This window comes from Schistocerca piceifrons, chromosome X (genome assembly GCF_021461385.2).
Source record: "Schistocerca piceifrons isolate TAMUIC-IGC-003096 chromosome X, iqSchPice1.1, whole genome shotgun sequence".
Classification (NCBI taxonomy): domain Eukaryota; kingdom Metazoa; phylum Arthropoda; class Insecta; order Orthoptera; family Acrididae; genus Schistocerca; species Schistocerca piceifrons.
This window is the reverse complement of record NC_060149.1, coordinates 369,688,005-369,714,119: the sequence shown is the minus strand read 5'-3', so window position 1 is coordinate 369,714,119 and position 26,115 is coordinate 369,688,005. Positions and strand designations below refer to the sequence as shown.

At 38.5% G+C, this 26,115-nt stretch overlaps 1 protein-coding gene across 1 annotated transcript in view; it reads right to left on the bottom strand.

Annotated features, from left to right (window-relative positions):
- LOC124721776 (neogenin) overlaps positions 1 to 9,885 on the bottom strand; it is a 236,504-nt gene extending 226,619 nt beyond the window's left edge. The window contains exon 1 of the mRNA XM_047246889.1: positions 9,498 to 9,885. Within this exon, the coding sequence (XP_047102845.1) occupies positions 9,498 to 9,582 (85 nt within the window). The 5' untranslated portion in view covers positions 9,583 to 9,885. The remainder of the gene's footprint in view (positions 1 to 9,497) is intronic.
- Positions 9,886 to 26,115: the final 16,230 nt, after the last annotated feature.

Genomic DNA, 26,115 nt, shown 5'->3' with positions numbered 1-26,115 from the left:
GTTTTTTGCAAGTCAAAGAAGAAAGCAATAAGGAGTCAATGCCAGACAAAAGTGGACAGGATAGCATACTCCAGCCAGAGCAAATTGTCAGCAGTAGAATGACTTTGGCAAAAACTGCCCTGACACAGGGTCAAAAGACACCGAGACTCAAGGTACCAATGCAGCCATTGGCTCAACATAAGTCCGAGAAACTTGCAGAGAATATTAGTGAGACTAATTGGGCAATAGCTGTCTATCTGAAGAGGATGTTTCGCCAATTTCAGTGGTGGTGGTCACAGATTCTCACAACTTAGATCGGAACTCACACTAGCTTTGAAACGGTTGAAAATGGTGATGACATAATGTTAGCAATCTACCAATAGGTGTCCAAACATTTGACTGTGGGTGCTGTTTGGTTCTGAAATTGTGCCAGGGCAAAGGACTAAATCCCCACTCTCGAAATGGAGCATTATATGGCTCAGGGTGATGCGTAGTAAAAGATAAGTGAATCAATTTCACCCACTGTTTGAGGACACAAAATGCAGGCCGATAATTCTCAGACAAAGAGGCTCAAGCATAATGCAGAGCAAAATGTTCAGCGGCAGGATCTGGGTCAGTGTAGACAACACCATCCACAGTAACACCGAATACACCTGTGGAGGACTGGTGTCCATAGAGGTGTCGAACCTTTGTCCAAACCTGCGAAGCAGGGGTACACTATCCAACGATAGTAACATACCATTCCCAGCATTTTTGTTCCTGTCCTTTATTAAGTAGCGCACACTGGCACAGAGCCGTTCAAAGGCAATGAGCTTCTCTACTGATGGATGTCGCTTATGGCATTGGAGAGTCAATCTGTAATCTCTAATGGCCACATTTATTTCCAAAGTCCACCAAGGCACTATCTTCTGAGAAGGGGGGGGGGGGGGGGGGGGGGGGGGAGATCCCAAGGAAGAGGGGATCGGAAGAGGAGGTCATTAAGTCTGCTTCCAACAGAATCAAACAGCAAAGGCAACCCAGTCAGCATTGTTGAAAGCCCATATGGGTGGATGCCCAGGCTAGTGATGCTGGGGGAGGGACAGGAAAACTGGAAAATGATGACTGTCACACAGGTCATTATGGACTCTCCAATGGATGGAAGGAAGAAGACCAAGACTGAAAATGGAAAGAGCAATTGCCAAATAAGATCCATATGCAACACCAAAGTGTGTGGAGGGCACCAGTATTCAAGAGACAAAGATCGAGCTCTGCATGCAAAGTTCCAATAGCTTTACTGCAGCCAGTGGCCGCCGTTCCACCCAACAAAGCGCTGAGGGCACTGAAGTCACCTAAAATGAAGAAGTGTGGGGGGAGCTGAGAAATCAGTGCAAACAATGCGATCTGAGACACTTCACATTATAGATGGTAAAGTTTAGAGACATCAAAATGGTTCAAATGGATCTGAGCACTATGGGACTTAACTGCTGAGGTCCTCAGTCCCCTAGAACTTAGAACTACTTAAACCTAACTAATCTAAGGACATCACACACATCCCATGCCCGAGGCAGGATTCGAACCTGCAACCGTAGCGGTTGTGCGGTTCCAGACTGTAGCGCCTAGAACCGCTCGGCCACTCTGGCCGGCCCTGAGACATCCTCACAAGAACAGCCACAGCCTTTGAGTTTGTATCGAGCGGCATGTGATCACTGTAGACACAAGTCCAAAACCTATGTGCAAACTCCGCCAACACTGTCACAGTCACCTCGATTCTTCAAATAGCACAGATAGCCAAGCAGGGTAGAGGTTCAGAGTGCCAGGAACCAGGTACAGTGGCAGCTTGTGAGTATACATGCTGGGTGCTCACAAACTTTTAGATAAATTTGAGAGTGTGACTGTATAACAGTTTTGCTTATCAACAAGTTTATACAACTACAGCCACTGCCAGTAATAATAATAATAATAATAATAATAATAATAATAATAATAATAAGTTGCACCTGACAGAAGAAAGAACTGTTTTTGCGGAATTTTGTTGTTTTGTACATAATTAAGTACAGTTTAGGGCAATAACAAAATAATAGGGCTATAACAAAATAATGTGTAAGCTTTCGCAACTCTCCATTTTGCATTTTTGTGTAAGTGGGAGTTTTCGTGCTTTCCCATTTTTTTGAACAAATGTATAAATTCCCTAACACACGTATTAGTTCATGAAATTACTTCTGGGGTGGAAATCAGATACTCTTACGCTGCATCCACACAACAACTTGTGCTAACTGTACACTTCCTTGTTAAATGTTTCCTTACAGTCACAATTATTTGATTTAGTCACTCTCTCAATTAAAACATCTATTCTCGGAGGTCCTGGTTCATTTGCGGCTAAATTTTCCTGGTAATTTACTTTTCTGTTCCCAGAGTGAGATTTTCATTCAGCAGAGGAGTGTGCGCTGATATGAAACTTCCTAGCAGATTAAAGCTCTGTGCCCAACTGAGGCTCAATCTTGGGACCTTTGCCTTTCATGGGCAAGTGTTGTACCAAGAAAGTTACCCCAGCACGACTCGCGACCTCTCCTCACAGCTTTACTTTTCTGTTAGCATTTAAAACAGATTCAACGTAATTCATGTTCACACTGAATACGAAAGCCAATTCTCGCACAGTAAACAACCAACTCAAAACACAAAGAGCCGTTTGTGGAAATGATTAAACTCAAGTAGTCACTTGAATAGAATACAAATGAGGCACTTAGATCTATAAGGGCCTAAAGCACATCGCCATCGACCCCACATTTACATGAATACCAGAGAAATCAGTGATACAGCTTTTCGTGAAATTTCATATATGAAATGTGAGCCTACAGCACAGATAAACCTGACTCACCATAAGTTCAACAGATTTCAGAAACATGAATAGATGCTACAATCTCACTATCTACAGTCATGTGCTTTAGGCCCTTATGGTTCTCAATGCCTCAAATGCATTATTGTATGATAAAATTCATAACTTAGTATACTATAACTCATTCAGAAACCCATAAAATAAGTTTACTGTCAGTACAGCTTTAACATATACTGACATTCAATTTAATTTTACTACAATATATAGTGAGCAAATTAGCATATCTGAGGAGTGTGCTATGATGTACCAGCGTTTACACTGAGCGAGTGGGGATAAATGTCCACAGCAGTGTGCTACAACTTGGTGGCACTGACATATTTTTAGTTGAGTGGCAAAGGCTAGCTGTGTACATCCTGAACTGTGCACATAGTTTATCAAATCCGTATGTATTTGCCTTATAAGTAATTACGCCAAGCGAGTTGTGCAAGTGCAAAAGTTCCTGAAACGTGCACAACTGAAGGTGTGCTCATGGCCCTGATACCAAGTTTCACACAGTGTAGAAGAGCAGCAGCGTGGTAGATTGAAATGCCATATCTTTCAGATTGCAGCATCTATGTTGCGTTTAACAGCATTCAAAGAAAAATAACCAATAATTCCACAAAGTGTCGAAAGTTAGGGTGTTTACGTGCTCTTACACAGCAGCCACCACTGATTGTATCCTGTGGGGGATGCACAAGAGCCAAGGAGGCAGGTCGTGCCCCAGAGTCACCTAGTGCAAATATATGACATCCATACACATTAGTTCTGAATCTGGTCATGTGGGGGGATCTAGTGCCAAAGGTGCCACCAGGAACTCTGCCAGGGGTACTGAGGTGGAACACACAGAGTCCAGTCCTTCTTTTCCTCAGATGATTTTGATATCCACAAGAGCTTGTCTGCCCAAGTTTCAGGAACAGAGGAGGAATGCAAAGCTCTACAACCAGCAATCTGCTCCTCTTTTAGTTGCTGGCTGGTATCCAGTTACTGATCAGCAGAATCCTGGGAGGGGAGCACGCCAAGGGACCCCTTCCTCATGTGACATGCCAGAGGAGAGTGTTGGGTTTCCAGCTGGGTGTTGGGGATCGACATCTTCTGTGGGTCAGCACTCCCAAAGTGGGTATGGGGGAAACAGTAGGAGGGCCCTAACCACCACAATAAGGGGTGTAGTTGAGCAGTTCCAAGGGTGATGTAGAAGCCACAAAGGGTAAGCGTACCATTGCTTCAAAAGATGACATCCTTGAAGTTGTAGCAAACATCACTGTCATATGTACGGGATACAAATGATCATATTTCTTCCTGGCCTCCTGATATATGAGTCAGTGAAGAAGAGTCTTGTACTCTTTGATTTTGTTTTCTCTTTGGAAGACAGTGCAGTCTGGTGACCAGGGGCCTGGTGATCTCCGCAGCTGATGCAGAGGGGGACACACAAAGAGCGAATGTGTGCAACTGACAGTCACAATTCCTAATCCTACAGACGGAGCTGGTGTTACAATACAAAGACATGTGTCTGAATCTCAGACATTTTCTGAAGCACCGTGTGGAAGGGAGAACATAGAGTTTTACATTGCAAAGATACACCATCACCTTGACTTTTTCAGGCAATGAGTCACCTTCAAAGGCCAAGATGAAGGCTCCAGTATAAAGTTTTCGTGTCCTTTGGTCCCCACTGGACACAACGGATGAAATGCACACCCCATTGCTCTAAACTGGCATGTAACTCATCATCAGTCTGTAAAAGGAAGTCACGGTGGAAGATAATACCTTGTACCATAATGAGGCTGATATCAGGAGGACGGAGGGTGATGGTTACAGGAAGGTCACCCACCTTGTTACGGGTAAGAAGTACCCACGACTGAAAGGTGTATGCCGTTTCAATCAGAAGAGAACCATTTTTTATTTCTAAAATCACTGTACTTCCCCAAACCCATCCTCAAGGTGTTCAACAAAGAATAACAGCTTTGTGATGAAAAAGGAATCTTCATCAATTCTAGAGCAAACTAAGTATTTTGGGGAGTATTTCTCCCTTTTTCTCTTAGCTCTATATTTCTCCCACAATGTAGCCAGGCAATGAAACATTGTGGGGTCATATGTCTCCACATTGTAGTAGTCCTTTCCTTCAGAAGAGACTCTTCGGGCCGTGAGGCCAAAAGTGGAAGAAAGTTTGATCCACTGCATTTGCAAAATTTGCAAATCATCCATCTTACTGCCACTCACTCCACTCAGGGGCTCTCCCCATGGGCACCACCCAGCCACAGCAATGACAATCTGGCTGGTTAATCGCTATCTGGAGACCACGTTCTTCAGCCATGAAGAGCACATGCTCCTTGGTAAACGCAGAAAGTTTCCAGCTTAGTTGCCAATAGCGCGATTCTTGCGTGCTCAGGGGTCTACCACCATGCAGGTACATCCTTCTTCAGTCAGAGATTACAAAACAATCCTATGAAGACTTCAATTTAAAAAATTCCAGATAAGTCACCATGTCATTATTACCAACATGCCATGTACCAAGAAAATCTTCATTGAAACTGAATATACTCAACTCATACTGTAAGAAGTCATCACTCGGTAATTAAGTTTAAATGTCATATTCAATCAGTATAGGCTACTCGAATCAAGATGATGCAGAGGATCGAGCATTAGAGTGTGAAAAATAGCAAAACTGGTTTGCGATGTTAACTGGGGACAGTAAGATTCTATCAGTGTGAAAAAGATGTTACTAATTTGTTGAGTGATCTTTTCTCTATGCTAGTTGCACCTTAAGCTCTTTGTTTTGAACTTATTATGCTGGAAATAACGTATTAAATTACATAGCTACCATTACATTTGAAGTATGAAAAATGACTGGGCACAGGAAAATCAGCTTTTAATAAATAGTAAAAAATACCACTGCACTTAGATTTTACAACGGTCTGAACTAGGACATTCACAACCAATTTTTCTCTATCAATGATGAACCAGTTTGTAACAGCACAGAAATGAAATTCTTAGGATTATGGCTGCAAAGCAGTGTAAAACGCAATAAGCATATAGAATATTTTAATGGATAATTGAACATGAGCTGCTACCTTCTTTGCAGATTAAAACCTTACTGTACTGAGAAAGTGGTAAAGAGTGCATATCCTGCATATCACCTTAATCATGGGATCACATTTTTGAAAACTCTAAAGCAACTATCAGTACATTCGAATTGCACATAATGGCCATTAGAACTGTGTTTTGATGCAAACTACTAAGAGACTTATGCAAAGCACTATTTAAGATCTCTGGTATTCCTCCTTTGACATGTATCTACATTATAGGAACTGTTAAATTCTTTAAAATATATGGAACAGACAAGAACAATAAGTGCAAAACAACTGTGATATTCACAATAACTTTACCAGACAAAACAAAAACTTATATATGACCAAAAAAAGAACATCACTGGGCCAAAAGGTACTTTTCACATGGGAGTTAAACTTTACTACAATCTTACCGAAAACATAAAAGCAGATAATCAGCTCAAAATGTTTGGATAATCTTTGATAAAATTATATTTAGAGCACCACTGCTTTTACTCCACTGAAGAATATTTAAATGTAATGAGTGTATTATATAAATATTTAAATGTGCGAAGTGTATTATTTGTAATTTTAAATATGTATAGATACACATAAATGACTAGTACAAGTAACAATTAAAAGTACAAAAAACCATACATATAACAATAGTGACAATATAGCCTTACCCTGCTTAAAGGTAATGACTACAGCTCTTTTGTATAAAAACTTACACAATATGGATGTGATTAAAAAAAAATACAATTATGCATCAAACCACACTGCCAACAGACCTCAAGAAATTAAATTGTTGAATGAAAGAATTTAAAGTTACTTAGTTTCCACTATTCTCTTTGAAGAGGGCAACCTCTCCTTCCCCTCCTCCCAGAAAGTTACTTGAGCATCACCTACATATAAATTCTTCATGACACTGTACAGTGTACTACACGGCAAGGATGCTTAGCATTACTATCCTGGTTTCCTGTGCCATTCACAGATTTTAGGTAAAAAAGTGTATGTGTGTGTGTGTGTGTGTGTGTGTGTGTGTGTGGAAAAGAGGTAATATGTTCTAACTTGTGAAGGCAGATATTCTGAATTAAAAGTGGCCAATAAAATGATCTATTTCACTTTCCCGTTAGCATTTTTCCAGGAGTTTGCTGAACATCTCCATAATTCCCATGACTACCAAATAAATCCAGCACTAATAAAACAACTTTGTATGAACTTTTTCAATTTCTTCAATCATTTGATCATCATAAGAAAGGCTGACAGACAAGTAATATTCATACTAGGTGTAAATGTGCATCATATAATACTATCTACTCAAACAGGGTGCAGGTGGCCAACATCTTCCCACAGTTTCACTGTGATTTCCCTTCCATACAAAAATGTTCATTCCACTTGATATAGTTGTGAACATTCACACCCATTTATTTGACTCATGTCACTGGCCAAAGTGATTTATCAGTGAGGCTGTAGCCAAATAATGTTGGTGTGGTTTCCCTATTTACAATAACTATGTCAAATTTACATTATGTTGTGAATTCCATAACGGTTCTTTTAAGAGATTGTTCCTCTGTCCAACATATTATCAATGACACACAATCTTGAAGACCCAGATAAACATGATGTTCGAGATCATTTATACATCCAACAAATACCAACATTCTGCTAGAGTGTGATTGAACCCCTCTGAAATCTTGATTGTAATGACACACTGGCCTACTGCGTAGCCAGAGGTCTAGGTTAGCTTGAAAGGTTGATTGTGAGTTGGCAAAGCCAAGAAATCTGAATGCCAAATAAAGATTGTGGTAACAGCACTACACAAATTCAGAAAATGTATATTAAATAATGGGCAAGTCTCTGACAAGTATTTTCTGGAACATTATAGACAAACATAATAGATAAACTGCAAAAACTGTGAGTCACAGTCTACTACATAGCTTTTACCCCAATGCCCATAGTTAAATTTCTTTCTGATGCTGACACTCCATCAGAAAGTGATAATGAGCTCTACTTGCAATTAAATACTGACCTAACCACATGTTTGACTGTAATTCAACAAACACTCATCACATTTATTAAACAGTTTGGTATAACTCTACACAAAGCCTTCGCCAGGTTAATAAAGATGACTTTTCACTTCCTGAAGATTTATGCGACTGAATATTCCATCTGGGTACAATTACAGTAGAATTGTTGCATTTTGTACAATTACTTTATATTTCCCAGTTTTCCAAAGAAATCTTATTGTTAGTTTGAAAACACCATCAGAATCAAATAGGCACAAGGTTCGAACATCATGAAAATATTAACGTGATGCTTTGGAAACTCAAATGGGAATCACTGGATGGAAGGTGACATTCTTTTCAAGAAACAAATATCGGGCAAATTTAGAGAACTATGGAGGCATATACACAGTCATTTCTCTCTGGCTCTATTTGCGAGTGGAACAGGAAAGGAAATCACAGAAGTGATACAGGCCTACTTCAAATAAAAAGAATGGCAAACTGCCTGGTACAGTGTTTGACTTTTCAGTACCATATATTTGGCAAGAATGAAACCTTACTACATTTGATTGTTTGCACATAATTGCAGGCCTAGTACTTATGTCTCGAGCATCTCAGATTAATTTTTCAACTGAATGTGAAAAGCACACTTTGCTTTAGTATAGGTGCCATACTACAAAACTGTACGAGAATGTTGTATCACCTCCATAAACACTGTGACAATAGTCCACTGCAATTACCATATATAGGTCTGCTTTATGCAATCGTATCTGCGTGAACAAATCTGATCACTGCATAAGGGTACATGGTAAAGCTGTTGTCAAACTGAAGTTGTCTGAATACCACAATGCCTCACAAAGTAAAGTCTTATTGCAGTGGCAGGTCAAGGACTTCCTCCACCATTTGAAATGACCGGCGCAGCCAGTTATAGGGATGTCTACAAATTTGACGCAGGGTCCTAACCACGATGCTACATGGGTTTCCATGTAAACAAACACTGGTAGCGGTGACAGATGCGGTTACTTAAGCACAATTTAATTTTAACTGAATCTGTTCTTACGCTCATCTGGGAAGAAAAGGAAGAACAGGAAGAACATGGATTCCATTCCTACTCCAAGGCACGCGACATATTTTTTGTAGAGCACTTGTATGCTATTAAGGAATACAAGAAGAGCAGGAACAACCTAGTGAACTGCCAGGTGAAAAACAGCGGACTATAATCGTCAACATAGTATGCACCGGTTTCTAATTGACATGGCCAAGAATTTACTTAGCGAACTGTACATCTACCTTCGAGTTTACGTATTGTTTAAATGCAGCACTGTTAGTGTCACTTATACGGGTCTTAATCACAAGACAAAAATACTGGGCACTTTTAGGAGCTTGGAACGCCATAATATACAAGTTTTTATTTTTAGACAGTGTATTAACAATTCAACTTCACAAACGTCAAATGTTAAACGAAGTACATAACATATAGATTAATATTTCAATAACGGAATACATTGCTATTATGTTTGGACCTTTCCTGGTAGGCCAAATCAGACTTGGCACTGGGAAGTAAATTTGCCTGAAATCAAACGGCAAACGTACAAAGATTAATCATTCTTTATCGCTTACCTGCATAGGTTAGCGACGAAGGACCGAACTCTACCATGCCTGTCCATATTTTCATGACTATTATTATCTTCACTAGCCACCTCATTGTGGTTAAAGACGTTCACGGCAGTAAGGTGGCATTTAGATAATATTGCATACAACGCGACAGCTCTCATTTGTAAACAATTTCAAAATTCCACAATTTGAATAGGGGTAAACAGCGTCCATTGCACTCGACTACTATTTCACACTTCAGTTTCCACACTCTGACTTCGTACATTGTATTCATATGCTTTCAGCTTTGTTCACGAGCACATTTTAAAAAAACTAAAATGAACACACATATTTTCTTTTCTCCTGCCACAAACAATAACTAAATAATACAAACGTCAACATTACAGAACCCGCACAACACACTCTTTGATTACTGCAACAACCGAAGCAAGCGCAATCTATGGTCACAGAGATAAACTAGATACTCTCACACCTAAACATCTCTGGTATTCGTAGAGCTTATTTTAAATAACGCCCGGTCCACACTCAACAATTTGTCTGCGCAGACATCGGCGCAGATGTCTGTACATGCAAAAGATCGCTGCAAATGTGGTGTGTTCACACGACACAAACCCCAATCTACTACTCGCCCACCATCTGTCGGTGTAGAAAAGACTACGCTCACCGTAAACGTCAAAAATTTAATTCAGTTATTTAGAAATATAGAAATGGAGGAAGTTCTGTTGTGGTCTGTGTTCGCAGCTTGTGTTGCAAAAAACATTCAGACCAACCGCAGGAAACAGAGAAGGCAGTCAAAATGTTGTAGACAGTGGCTGCTAAAGCGAAAGCAGTTTTCTCACGTACATTTAGTGCGAGAGTTGCAGGGCGAACCTGTTTTGTTTTACATTACTTCGTGTTCCATTTCCTGGCACATTGACACTCCAACTTCATCTCCTGCTTGGTCTTGGCGTTTCTTGATCACTAAGAAAGCCAAGCAGATCAAAATACCATAACATTGGCTGGTGTACTTGATCTACTCTTACACCAGACCTTAAGATTTCTGAACTTTGGATAACTCTTTTCGGTAAACAGTTCGCTGACAGACTTAATTTACTTGACTTGCCTTCATGGATCATCCTTCAGGAGAGCGTAAATAGCTTCAAATCTGTTGGGTATTATTTTACTCGATGCTTGTTTCGATATTGCAGTTGAAAATTCCAAATCCTTGTAGCTCCTTCCTGTTGCTAGGAATCTTAATGTTACCGCCAGCCGTTCATGAGGAGAAATTGCCCTTCTCATACAAGTATTTTTTCTCATAATATGAGGGGTTACAAGCTTTAAGAGATAATTATAAGTTTCGAGATCCATCCGCAAATAATTTCGCCAGTTCGCAACGAATTTTTTTTTTTATTACCGTTTCTCTGTTTGGCGAGGCATCAACTGCCCACAATATTTCAATTAGAGCATTGTATGCTGCTGTCTTTTTGTCTCGGTCACTATATTCTTTACTTTTAATCTTCCACAAACATGGGTGGTTTCTATATATTTCAATGAATTCATTTACAAACTCTCGAGAACACTGACGAGTATCAGCCATTTTAATGCCCTGTGCGCACAAATACAAACACTAGACTGAGTAAACAACTGTTTCGCGCCAGATCTGCGGCGATCTCCTGTACACACGCTCCAACATGTCTGTGCAGATGTGGTTTGAACCCACAGATTTGAGAGGTTTCGCTCAAACCTCCAACTTCCAGGTTTGCACACACCTCAGGTTGGTGCAAATCTTCTGTCCACACGCAACGAACTGTCTGCGCAGATGTGATGTGCGCAGACATTTGCGCAAACAGATCGTTGCGTGTGGACGGGCCTTAACGGGAGGATACACCATACTCTATGCGGTACACCACAGAGTATAAATATCTATGGAGTGAGCATTCGGATGCAAACAACGAGAATTATGTCTGCAACATCTTCTGCAGCTCAAGTCGTGTGATTTTGGGACGGGGCTTTGTAGCCCGTATAGAGCTTAGCTTATTTTGAGAGTTACTATTTCGCTGCTACAGACAGATCACCTTCAAAAGTAGTGTGAAACTGTGTATGCCTTTTTAAGAAGTCTTAACAATTTGATACCAGGAACTAATGTTGGCCAAAGATGTGAAGAGCTATGGTACTGTGCTTTTCGCTGTAGTATCATAGGTCAGATTCGGCGTAAGAAGTGACAGCCAACAATGTTTATTTATCTTTTCTATTGCTTTTATTTATATTGTCGAGTCTCTGTTCTAATTAACTACATTACAATCACGCCGTAGATGGTGCCGAAGTTTGACGAAAAAACAACGCAGCTGAACTATGAAATTGGTACATTAAATACAGTAAGCGATTTGTACCACCTGTTTGTGCATTATTATTATTATCATCACTGCTTCTTTATTTAACTTTCTGCTCTTTGTCTACTATAACATTTTTTCGCCATATCATCAGAAAAGTAAAAGAATATGCTACGCACAAAAAATAAAAAATACAGGATCAGTCCTCTAATTTTGGAGTAATAAAAGAAGTGACACCCAATAATTTTTTTTGAGGTTTTCTATTGCACTGATTCATTTCGTCGCATCTGTTCTAATTAATTACTTTCCAGTGACAGTGTATAGGGGACTGCCTCATGCTTAGATACTTATACAGGGTGTTACAAAAAGGTACGGCCAAACTTTCAAGAAACATTCCTCACACACAAAGAAAGAAAATATGTTATGTGGACATGTGTCCGGAAACGCTTACTTTCCATGTTAGAGCTCATTTTATTACTTCTCTTCAAATCACATTAATCGTGGAATGGAAACACACAGCAACAGAACGTACCAGCGTGTCTTCAAACACTTAGTTACAGGAAATGTTCAAAATGTCCTCCGTTAGCGAGGATACATGCATCCACCCTCTGCCGCATGGAACCCCTGATGCACTGATACAGCCCTGGAGAATGGCGTATTGTATCACAGCCGTCCACAATGCGAGCACGAAGAGCCTCTACATTTGGTACCGGGGTTGCGTAGACAAGAGCTTTCAAATGCCTCCATAAATGAAAGTCAAGAGGGTTGAGGTCAGGAGAGCGTGGAGGCCATGGAATTGGTCCGCCTCTACCCATCCATCGGTCACCGAACCTGTTGTTGAGAAGCGTACGAACACTTCGACTGAAATGTGCAGGAACTCCATCGCGCATGAATCACATGTTGTGTCGTACTTGTAAAGGCACATGTTCTAGCAGCACAGGTAGAGTATCCCGTATGAAATCATGATAACGTGCTCCATTGAGTGTAGGTGGACGAAACTAAAATGAGCTCTAACATGGAAATGAAGCGTTTCCGGACACATGTCCACATAACATCTTTTCTTTATTTGTGTGTGAGGAATGTTTCCTGAAAGTTTGGCCGTACCTTTTTGTAACACCCTGTATACAGACATGAGTTTGAGAACCTGTGTAAACTGGAGGGTATTAGTCAGAGTGCCATACAAAAACTTTAGCGGCCTACGAACATAGCATCAGTATCTACACACTGACTCGCTGTTTACTGAGACACACTTGAAAAATATCTATAACTTGTCTCGTAAACACATGCCCATAAAATAGAAGAAATTATCCTTGCCACACAAGACTTTAGAATACCACATCTCGATGTTTTTCAAAGTGCCTCATGTCAATATGACATTTACAATTAATCGTGTTTGTACATATCTACAAGAAGTAACTGATCCTCCTTTCATACTTCTCTTCACATCCGTAGCAACGACAATACTACAGCATACCTGTTACTAAAACTCAAACTTACAAAAAACGTATATAAAACAAGCCAAATACGTGTAATATTCTAGTTTCGCTGTTATCACAAATTGTAAACAAGCAGCGTCGCCCCACAACCATGCGACTAGCCCTGTTTGATGTTGAAAACATGCGCAATAGACTATGCTTATCCCTTAGCTATACATGCTGTATGGGGCACACTCATACCCGCACTACCATTATTTACTGTCTGGAGAACAGCTGTTCCTTGGGACAGCACAGTCAAATACCTAGGCAATACCATCGATCGTCGCCTCACTTGGAAGCAACATATTGACAATCTTTTCTAAGCGGCCACAGGAAGACTGCAGGATCTATATCTGTTCCTGGACCTTCAGACCACGCTTCTACCTTAGCTGAGCATTGCAGTCTACCTGACGCTCTTTTGTCCAATTTTTGAGTTTGCAGCGATTGCATGGGGCAATGTGGCAGACATGCACTTCAGTCGTCTGCAGAAGTGTTAGATTCATACCCTCTGCCTGGGCCTGTGTACCTGTCGCGACACTTCCCAACCGATGACATTTTGCGAGTCAATGAATTACCTCCCCTTCATGAATGGTTCCCCCAAACTGCATGCCTCCTCTGCAAGAAGACTGTGCTGTCAACCAAACTGCATATGCATGCCCTTGGCACCACAGGATAGCTATTCAGTTCCACATGTTAGCTACATCTGCTGAAAAACTGATAAACTGTCAGAATGGGATGATAAGAAGTCATTTCTGCAGAACATCACTGAAGACAACTAGACCCGTAGGACACTAAATTACTCTATATCCAATTTGCTCATCTGCAGCAACCAGTACGGTTTGAGGAAACGGTGGTCATGCAAGACACAGCTGGTACTCTTTGTGCATGATATCCAACAGGCTCTAGATACTGGCTCCCATGTTGATGCCATATTCCTCGACTTTCGAAATTCGTTCGACTCACTTCCGCATTGTCACTTTCTCCAAAAAGTGCACACTTACGGTCTATTCAATCACATATGCTGTTGGATAGATAGTTTTCTAACAGACAGAGAGCAGGATGTCATCCTGAATGGAGAGACTTGAACAGAAACAAGCGTAACATCAGGTGTGCCTCAGGGCAGAGTAATAGGTCCGCTGCTTTTTACGACCTATATAAACGATCTGGTTGATGGTACCGACAACGGCATTAGACTGTTTTCCGATGTTGCTGTTGTCTACAGGAAAATAGTAGCACAGGAAAGTTGTGAACAAATCAATGAGGATTTGCAGAAAATAAATCTGTGGTGTAATGACTGGCAGTTATTTCTCAATATTAGTAAGTGTAACCTACTGCATATAACAAAGCGGAAATCCCCATTAATGTACGAGTACAAAATAAATGCCCAGTCTTTGGAAGAGGTAACATACGTCAAGTATCTGGGTGTGACTACTCGAAATGATCTCAAATGGAATGATCAGACTACACAAGTAACAGGTAAGGCAAACTCTATATTGCGGTTTACTGGTAGAATCCTGAAGCGATGCAGTCATTCAACAAAGGAAATTGCTTACAATACGTTAGTTCATCCAGTCTTAAGAGTATTGTTTGTCTGTATTGGACCCTTACCAGTTGAGTCTGATTCAAGGGATTGAGAAGATCCAAAGAAGAGTGGCAAGATTCGTGACTGGTACATTTAGCCATTGCGAGAGTGTTACAGATCTCATAGAAAGTTTGAAGTAAGACACACTTGCAGATAGACGACACGCTAAACGGAAGGGGCTGCTCACTAAATTCCAAATTCCAATCTTCACCAAGGATTTAGAGCATATATTATTACCATCAACTTTCAAATCGCGCAATAATCACCATTCAAAGATGAGGGAAATTAGAACTCGTACTGAGGCATTCAGACAGTCGTGTTTCCATTGGCGCGAATATTGCCCTCCAGCACATAACACTTGGTGACTAGCGGAGTATATATGTAGATGTAGAAATCACAGCTGTGCCACAGTCCGTCATGAGAAGCAATCCCGCAGTTTGCAGTGCATGCACCATACATACAGGAAACATATACAACCAGTCATGTACAGTATTATTTTTGAATAGCATGATCAAATTCTTGCTGTTTCTAAGAATAACAACTCATATTTCATTTCTGTTTGTTTTTTAATACCGTTATCAGCTGCATTACATTTTTGAGCTGTCTGTCAACGAAATCAAATGTAGTCACCTTGCTGATGAATTTCCTGTGTAGTAGTGACAGGAGCTGATGATGCCAATTGACAAATCATCTATTGCATTACTTCTAGAATGCAGTTTTGAGAAGAATAAGAACTGAAGCTTTGGAGATGAGACATGCTGGAATACCTAAGTATAGATAGCATTGTAGACTAAGGATATGACTGTTGTTTATATATTAATTAGACTCACAGTTTTGATCTTCAATAAGTATTTTTTCCAAACAGTGCTCCACAGTTATTAAGGTGTTTATTATGGTCATACTAACGATGTACTCCACCATCCTGCAACGGACATATATTATGTATATTTGTCTGTAAGTCTGTGAACTTGTAAATAGTGGTAACCTCTGTTCCTCCCTTGACAAACTGGGCTATTCATTGGTGTAATTGGTTGTAAAATCTGAGCTAGGAAAAGAGATACGTCCACTGCATATAAAATGTAAAGGTTAATGCAAATTCAATATTGTCTTATGGTGCTGTTCACTTTGAGCAGCTTCAAATATTTTCAGTATCACAAATGCTTATTTCAATATCTTCCTGTTGTGAATTTGTCCAATTGTCAAGTATCAACATGTGGAAATGCATTTTTAAACCTAAGATTTAATATTTCGAATTTATGTTTGTAGTTTTCTGTACCAACACCCAGTATCCACAAGTGACTGGACTGAACTTTTCGATTTTTTCATCGACTTTACATAGGACCAGAGCCTCATGTGGTTTCTCAGCAGATCTATTGTCAAAATTTGTGTGACTTGTAGGCTTCAAACATGGCCCATCATACATTTGAACGTGTTGCTATTATTTTTTTAGCATACACCATCTTTTCAATCAAGTCTGTATCAACCTCTCTTCCCTCTGTATTTTCCTAATGTTTTCATTAAGTCAAACTATGTCTTCTTTAGTTTTTATTACTTTACTTTGTATATACTTATGCCTACCTCGATTCACTATGTGTTAGATCTTTGACCATAATTCTAGTCCATATGCCACATTTGAAGTAAAGTGTCAAAACGTCTTCTTGATTACCAATTATCATAGAGAGGCAGCACCATAACGACACTGAAGCAAACTGAACAAACCTCTACCATTTGCAAACATACTGGTCGTTTGGGAATGTGGATGTTGTCTGGATGACAAAATAAAATACAATTTCTCTCATCATCTCGCCTAAAATCAAAGTTCTAAACTGTTCAAAAGTTATATACCAGCTTGGAGCCCCCACATGCCATTGCACAGAAAGATTTATCCACACATTACACAGCACAAACACTTCAATGGGCCCCATAAATGTGCTTGGACTTACAAGTTTGGCTAAATTTCGTCAATGGGGCGCAACTTGCATTCATCACAATGTACCCAATGTTCCACAAAAGTATTTAATATAAATGCAGGTAGGATTTGCTATGCAAAAATCATATAAGCACTCACATACTTTTTAAAGTTTCACAAATTCAAGTTTATTTCCAATAAGAACATAGAAAAATCGAAAGTCATAGTTCACAATAAATTAGTTTCATAACCTGACCGATTTTCTTAAGATCTTGGAGGCGGCTTAATAAACGAGAATATGAGTTATCTTTAGAAAACTGTTAAAGCTCCACAGTATCTCAAAACTATAAATTCCACAATGGCTACACACTTAAACTCTCTAAGTGCAGCTTGCATTACATGCAACACGAAAGTAGGAACTCTGAAAAACTCACATACACCCAACGAGTTAAAATTTTTCGTTGCATACACCAACTAGTGGCTATTTCGCTGCTTCTCGAAACACAGACTAACACAACCTGACCATCTCCAATGGCGCCCAGACATAGACTCTGTCCAAAATGCCATTGTTCATCCAGGAAACCTAGGTCAAGCACTACTGAAGTCAGTTAAACTATAATTTTAAACTTATTCACACATATGATACATCAGATCACATGGAAATTTTACGAGGAATATTATGCTGCTATCAGTTTTCTTTTATCTGCCATACTTTAATTATGAACAATAATTTATATGGTTTTCATCTATTTTTGGATTTATAAATGTACGTATTAACAAATAATTTAAATCGCACATTAAATAATTTCCTATATATCTTAAGTTTACAGCACTGCCATTAGTTTTAATGTGCCTCTATTATTTAGTAAGAAAAGCTGTTTTTAATAGCATGAAATCCAATTTTCGTCCTCTCATTTAAATGTTTGAATAATTTCAGTAAATCTACACTCACAGTCCAATACAGATCTATGAGATGTATCCATAGACACGTCGTTTGCTGCAATTGCGTAATGTGTTGTCGAGATATTCACTTTTACAGATAAGGTATTATTTATAACACTTAACTTACAACAACTGATAAACTAATGCGGATATCGGAGGCGCGTCTTCACACGCCTAATCATGCATCTTTTCCGCTTCAAATCAGCCTGCTGGCTCTTCAGTGAGACACATGGTTCAATATTTTTGGGAAAGATTTAATATTTCACTGGACGCGAAAAGCGGCAATGTGAAACAAAAAGCTATTGTGCTGCCCAATGAACGGGGTTTCCCGGTCACACGGTCACTTTGGCGGCCGGTAGAAGTCCAGAGATAATCCCAGCTGTGGAGCATAGTGTGAATCTGGCCCTCCAAGTGCTACTGTCAAGCTGATTTCAGCTGTCAACACGGATATGACCCGATCTTAGCCGCCGCCTGTGCGTCCTGTCATGGGTTTGTGACTGAATAGAGTGTCAGTTCCCTTTACAATAGGCTGTCGTGTTAAACATTTTTTATGCTGCCAAAACCAATGGGTATAATACAGGACACAGGTAGCTAATGTGTCAAATAACTACGTAATAACATCCAACAATTAATGTTTATCGGTTATAGCCAGGTGGGAAACTACCCCTGATTATAGTGGATGAACACTTGATATACATGGTCTTTCATCAGTGACTATAACACATATATCCAAATACTCCAGTCCCAGACGATCTGCTGCGAGACATTCAGAATAAGAAGACATGGTAAGGAAAATTCAGTTCAAGATCAGTCTTCAAGTGGTCTAATACACCGTTTATACGTAAGACACATCCAATAGAGAAAAATTCCAAAATCAGTTCGACATATGTGTAACCTAGAAGTACTGGAGAACAGAGGTAAGTGAAAAAGTTTGTGTATACCAGGTGTCTCTCCTAAGAGTCGTCAGGCATATTTCCTCTGGTATTTCGCCAGGTATTTGCAATTTCGTTTTTGCATTGTGTAGCTGCAGTCAACTCAAATAATTACTGCTAGTTATGTTTTCCATATGACATGCAGTGTCAATAGAAAGTGTTGCTTTGTTTCCCATTACTAACAAAATTATTTTTAAAACGGAATTTTAAGTACCCATTCAATAGAGCACTCCAAAATTAGTCTAGACCGATATTAATTTTATCGATAAATATTAACACCGACAAAAAAAAAACAACGAATGAAGAGCAACCCAGCAGCAACTCAGTAATGCTGCAAGTTTGGCAGCTGCAGTCAGCACGGACCAGGACATTGCTGTCGCTACTGGAGTACTGGCTGTTATTTCTGTTTTATACTCTGTCTGTGAACTCATGAGCGAGCAGTGCTTTTTATGGGTGAGTGGCCTTTCCTAGAAGAATCCTGCAAGTGGCCTATATAGGTGCACAAACAAAGTTGCCTGTTACCTGTCTGTATTGTATTCAATTGTATTTATTGGTCCTGTTGTCTAGAAAGCAGTTTATGCATAAGATATTGGACAAGTCAAGTTATGAGTATACAGCTGAAAGTCATTTCTATGCAAGCTTATTTAAGGTTACAATTATACACTGTATACATAGGTAGTTCTATAACACACTTCATAAGTTTAAATTTTCTTCAGTGGAGTAAAAGCTGTGATGCTGTAAATATCATTTTAAAGATTTTCCAAAGGCATTGATCTCAGTAATAGCTATTATGTTTTCGGGAAGTTTGTTATAAAGCTTAACTCCCATGTAAAAAGTACCATTTTGGCACAGAGCTTTCTGGTTTGGGTTATATGTAAGTCACTTTTTCGTCTGGTGAACTGATCATGTATATCACAGTTTTTTGTAGTCTGCAGTCCTTACCTATTACATTTATTTTAAAGAACAAAAGGGTTTCCATAATGTATACACATGGTAACGGAGGAATACCAGATCCCTTACACACAGGTTTACAAGAGTCTCTAGGCTTGCACCCAAATAAGATTCTAATGGGAATTTTCTGTAGTTCAAAAGTGCTATTGGCTGTATTAGAGTTTCTCCAGAAGGTGACCCCATATCAAAGACAAGAATGGAAGTAGGCGTGATATGCATGCACTACTGTTTTTTCACTACAGTATGACTTTAGTGAGCAAATAAGGTAACATGTTTTGCACAGTTCTGCATTGAGACATTCAATATGCTTATTCCAACTGACGTTGCTCTGCAGTCAGAGTGCTAAGAATTTGGTTTCAGTACTGTTACCAACTAGTTCATCATTGACAGAGACCAATGGGATCAACATGTCCTTCTTAGGACCATTGTGCAACTTTAGTGCAATGTATTTTTACTGTCTATTACAATCTGATTATTCTGTGTTCAGTTGCTAATTTGTTTTGTGACCATGTTTGCTGACTGCTGTAACTGTTCATTGCTGTCTCCTTTAAAAGAATCGTAATGTCATCTACAAGTATGATTTTTTAAATGTACAACAACATTTAAGTTTAGATCATTTACGTACAGAAGAGGTAACATACTGATCCTTGGGGTAGACCACATTTAATTTGTTTATAGTCAGATAAGTGTTTGGATACAGTTTTTAGTTCGATATTTGTGTGCTTGATGCACACTGTCTGCTTACGCTTAGTCAGGAAGGAACTGATACAGTTGTTGGACAGACCTCAAGTACCATATCTTTCAAGCTTTGCTAGCAGGCTTTTATGATCCACTATGTCAAAAGCCTTTGACAAGTCAATAAATACACCTATTAATTCCTATCATTTTGTCCATCAGGTTTAGGATGTAACTGATGCACTCATAAATAGCAGTTGTCGTTGACCTTTTATTTCTGAATCCATGTTGCTCATTACATAGAATGTTGTTTTTATTTATAAATTTCCTAAGTCTGTCATACATAACTTTTTCTAATACTTGAGAGATGAAGGGGGAAATTGTGATGGGTCTGTATTTATGTATACTATCTTTCTCACCTTTTTTTATGTATTGAATAACTTTTGATGTTTCCAATACATCAGGAATAGTACCTGCCTGAAGTGAGCAGTCACATAAGTGTGTGAGTATTGATGGACTCTTCTTTAATATTGTTGCTGGTATACCATCAATGCCTGCAGAGTTGGAATTTTGTAGTCCTTTCATTGCTTTGGCTACTTCATCTTGTGAAACAGAACTGATGTACATTGATCCTCTACATGCACTTATTTTATATTCGTTTGTGTGGGTGCACTTATGTAAGTTTGATAGTGACACATTGTCAGCAACACCTCTGAAAACATTGTTAAATGAGTTGGCTTCTTCTAAGAGGTTTGTTACTCTTTTATTTTTTTGTGATAGTGTTATATTTTTGCAAGATTGTCTGTATTCTCCAGATTCATTCTTATAACACTCCACATAGCCTTTGATTTATTAGCTGAATTATAAATCTATTCATCATTATTCATTATTTTTGGTGCTTTTATTACTTTTCTTTATATTTTGGAGTATTTTTATAGTCTGCTTGTACTTCAGGTGAGGAATTTTTTGAGTTACATATTTCACGAAATAATTTGTTCTTCTGGCATAAAACCCTTATTCCCCTTGTAATCGAGCTATTTGTTCTAGAGTTCCCCCATATGGTTACAGTTTTCTGTGGGAATGCAATTTGGAAGAAATGGTTTAATGTATCAATGAAGGTGTTGAATTTCTCATTTATATTGCTCATTTTGTACAGTTCTGACCATTTATCTTTCTATACTAAGCTGTTGAAGTAGTTTATACTATCCCGATTACAACTCCTACATGAGGTTCTTAAAGACATGCTGCTAATAATAATGCCTTTTACTTTAATACTTAATATTTTAGCAAGATGGTCACTAAACCCTGCATTGAAAATTTTTAATGAAGTGTTGTGTAAACTCTTCTTGACTAGAAATTGATCTAGAGCTGTTTAGCAAGTTTCTGTTACTCGGGTAGCAGCATTTACTTCAGCCTATAAATAATAGGAAGTTGCAAGGTTTAAAATGGTTTATGTATTTCCAGTATTTGTGATGAAATCAATATTGAAGTCACCACAGATTATCCACTCACAATCCATTTTCTTTACTTTATTTAGCACTGACTCCATTTTCATTAAGAAGAGTTCAAAATTTCCAGATGGTGATCAGTAAACTGTAGCAATAACCAGTTTTAACTGAATAATTCTTTATAGCTGCAATTTCATAATACTTTTTGACATTTGTTCTAGTTAAGTCAGGTAAGATAACAAAATCTATATTTTCCTTATGTAGATTGGCATCCCACCCTGCTTACTGTTTTTCCTACAGGAGTAAGAAGCCAAAATGAATTTGTTTATTTTCTTATTCTGGATTAATTCTGGGTTAATCCAGTGCTCAGAAATGAGTAACACTGAGATATCTTTAAGTTCATCTGTTAACAGTATGTTAATTTCATCGATCTTATTAAGCAGGGATTGCACACTACGGTGACAACATCACATACCTTGAGTTTAATTAGGGTCGTCAGTAGTGTTGTATTTTCGTTCTTCTTTCTTGTTCATTTTGTTTTCCTCTTTGTTGTTTGAAGGATGTGCAGGGAGCTGATACATTGTTCTATTCCTTAAAAGTGTTTCTTTAATTGTTTCACTAACACGATCGCAAACAAACTTTTTCCCTTCATAGTTCAAATGCAAATCATGCTTCGTATGTAGATTTCAATGCAGCTTATATCCAGTACTGGTGCATCGCACTTAGCGTATTGTGAACACAGCTTCCTTATTTTTATGTTTGTTTTCCTAATTTCTTTGTTTACACACGACCTATAAATTAGATTGTACCTATGAGGCTGTGTGGCAACTACTGTGTTTCTTCATTTGTTAGCTTCTAAAAAATTCTGCAGTATTTTCATGCAAACCTCTGCTTCATTTTTTGGCACACCGTTTGATCCTATTATACAGATGATGAAGTCATAATCCTGCATTAATTTCGCCTGAAAGTTAGTGTCTACAATATTTTTACATCCCTGGTGGTGTAGTTCAGTGGGCAGTGATTTACGTCGGTTCTGCTCGTGGGACCTTTATTACTAGCGTCAGTCAGTTTACTTTGTGTACTTATTGACATACTTGGGTTTCCAGAAGCGACGGATAATCACACTGTATTGCAAGAAAATGTGCAGAATATGAAGAAGAGGAGATATATGAGAAGTAACGAGCCTTCGGTAGTCTGTAATGTAATTACAGCTTGTGTTAAAGAGGCAACATAAAAAGAACTGTTGGCTAGCATTATCAGTCCCATTCAAAGGGCTGCAAGTTATACAAACGTCAGCCTCGCCACAATAGGACGCATCAAAAAGGAAGGTGAAAATAAACCACATGGTTTACTGGAATCACCACGAAGGAAAATTAAGAATTTTTTGGAGGAAACCACTCATTACAGAAAGTTTTACAAAATCGTTTATTTGACAAACGATGGAAGAATTTTGAATACATATCGAAAAATTGTGTAGATATTTCGGAAATTACTTACTGCTGTAAAACAAAAAAAAACATTTTTCTTGGCAGAATGATGCTCTATACAAGACACGGCGTGAAATGGGATTTACCTGGAAAAGATCTAGTAGTAAAATAAAGATTCTGGTAGAGAGAACGGATATAATTGACTGGCGATGTAAATACTTGATCCAAGTGAGGAAATTGAGAGAGCAAGGCACAAACTTCTTTTATATTGATGGAACTTGGGTGGATAACAACAGTACTTACAGAAAATGCTGGGAGGGTCCTGGTATTGATCCTATCATGGACAATGTTTGGAAGAATTGGATTATTGTGGTCAATATTGGATCTAAAGTTGTGTTTTCACCCAACGCACAGTTAATTTATGAAGTTGGATGTGCAACAGAGGACTACCAGGGCCAGGTGAATTACGAAAAATTTTCAAATTGGATCGGGACTGAAGAAATTCCTAATCTGCCACCCAACTGTGTTATTGTTATGGACAATGCTTGATATCTCAATAAAGAACTTAACAAAGTTCCTCAAATAAAAGGGAACTGATTAAGTGGTTATTAAGAAATATGGTGGATGCTGATTTGTCAATGAGAAAAACAAAATTATTTGACTGAATTATACGGCATAAGCTGAAAAACGAAGTATTTGAAATTAATTAAATACCTTAAGCTCATGGCCTCACTGTGCTGCTGTTTCTACCATATAACTGTGATCTAAATTCAATTGAAATGGCGTTGACAAAACTCAAAAATTTCGTCACAGGAAGAAATAGTCTTGGAGATATTTGCGTAGCGAAGCTACTGCCGTTAGTGAAAGAAGATATGTAGCAATTATCTGAGTTTTCATTTTTCATTTCAAACTAAATTTTGCAGAGAAAAAGACATATATCTCATTTGTCCCAATTGTTTCAGGTTTTAAAACTACAACTCAAGACGACTGGAGCACATACTGCCTCCACATAGAGAAACTTGAAAACGAGTACTGGGTTAAGGATGGCATTATTGAAGATATACTAGAGGTCATAGTTACTAATATAGAAAGTGATGATGATGATGATGTTGTTGTTAATGATGATGATAATGACGATAATCACAGTGACATGTTTTAATGATGACATACAAAACATGTAAATAGGCAATGAAAATTTTTAAAAAAATATGTTTGTATGTTTTCAAATTTGACTATGTTTATACACTCTTGTTTGGGTAAAAATGTACTACATGGTAGTAAAAGTACTAAACAGTTTTCCAGGATAAATGCAGTCAAATGCAGCCCAAAGAAATAAATATCTTAATCACTATTTGTACAAAATCAGCGACAATTTAAGGACTTTTTTAATAAAATTAATTACTTTTTCGGTAGTACCGTGTGAGTCAGTCACAGACGAAGAATGTAATTCAGTCACATAAAAACTTTGCTGTTTATGGAACAGGACTGTTTGATTGTATTCTCTCGCTAAATCTCTGTCTTGTTTACTATTCAGCTGATTCTAAGATATATTTCTTAAAACATGCACGCGATAGCTATGCTAAATACAGCTGCAATTTTCTTCGAAAAAGGTACACTGGTTGTCAAATTCTATGTTAAAAGCTTGAAATACAGGTGCATTAAAATATTAAGGGAATTTTTATTTTTGGAAAGAACTTTATTTGTTGGTCTTCAAAATATTCCCCATTAGATATTATTCAATTATGCCAGTGCTCTTTCCAGTTACCGAAACATTACTGGAAATTTATCTTCGAGATAGTTTTTAGCTCTCTCAATGATACGTTTTTAATCTCACCTGTGATTGAAAAATGGCTGATCTTTAGAGTTTTATGTATTTTTGGGAACATAAAGAAGGCACATGGGGAGAATATGGACACTGGAGCATCATTGCAGTGTTGTTTTTTATTAAAAAATCACGAACAGCAATCGTTCCGCCACAAATGCAGACTTTTATTAGGATTGCTTCACGCAAACGACGTTGAACTTGTAAGTAGTACTCCTTATTGTACTTTCCACGTTGTAGCAATAGCTCATAGTATACTTTAATGTTAAAATCGAAGACCACTGTGAGCATACCCGCACGACCTTAACATCTGTCCGCACCTGAGCTTTTTCGGTCTTGGCGATCCAGGATTCTTCCACTTGGACGACTGACCCTTAGTTTCAAAGTTCCATTCCCTATCCAGACAACCAGACTTAGGTTTTCCGTCATTTTCCTAAACTGCTTATGCAAACGCCAGGATGGTTCCTTTGAAAGGGCACATCCGATTTCCTTCCCTATCCTTGACACAGTGAGGACTTGTGCTCCATCTCTAATGACCTCAATGTCAATTGGATTTTAAACCCTAATCTTCCTTTTTATTCTTCCTTAGTTTCAACTTCATACCTGTCAACTCGTCCCTACTGTAACTCAATGTTAACAGTTCGTTATCGCTGTTGACCTTATCTAGTGACTCCTGAGAAACTTTTAATCGCCACTGCTTTCTTTTTCCAAACTAAACAATTTGGGAACAAATTTACCCGAAACATCCGAAACAATTACGTGGCATGAGCCAACTGATACGCCAACATCATCACTGACTGAAACTTGGCGATCTTTCATAGCATTTCTCTCACTTTTGTCACAATTTCATCGGCTGATGTGCTTGGACGTCCAGGGAGCACGTTATCTTCAACGTCCTCACATGTAAACCTTGGGTTTACTCATGGCAGACTCATCAAAAGCAACATTTAACATTTTTAAAATTTCGATGGACTTTATTCCATTCTTATACCAAAATTTAACACATTCTCTAACCTATTTTTATACAAAATAAATGATTGCTGATACTATCAGAACACTTGTTAACTTTTTCATAACTGACAGTGGACTAAATATCCAATATGTACAAATACTTTTCAGACATGGTCACCAGCACAATGACAATAAAGTGGT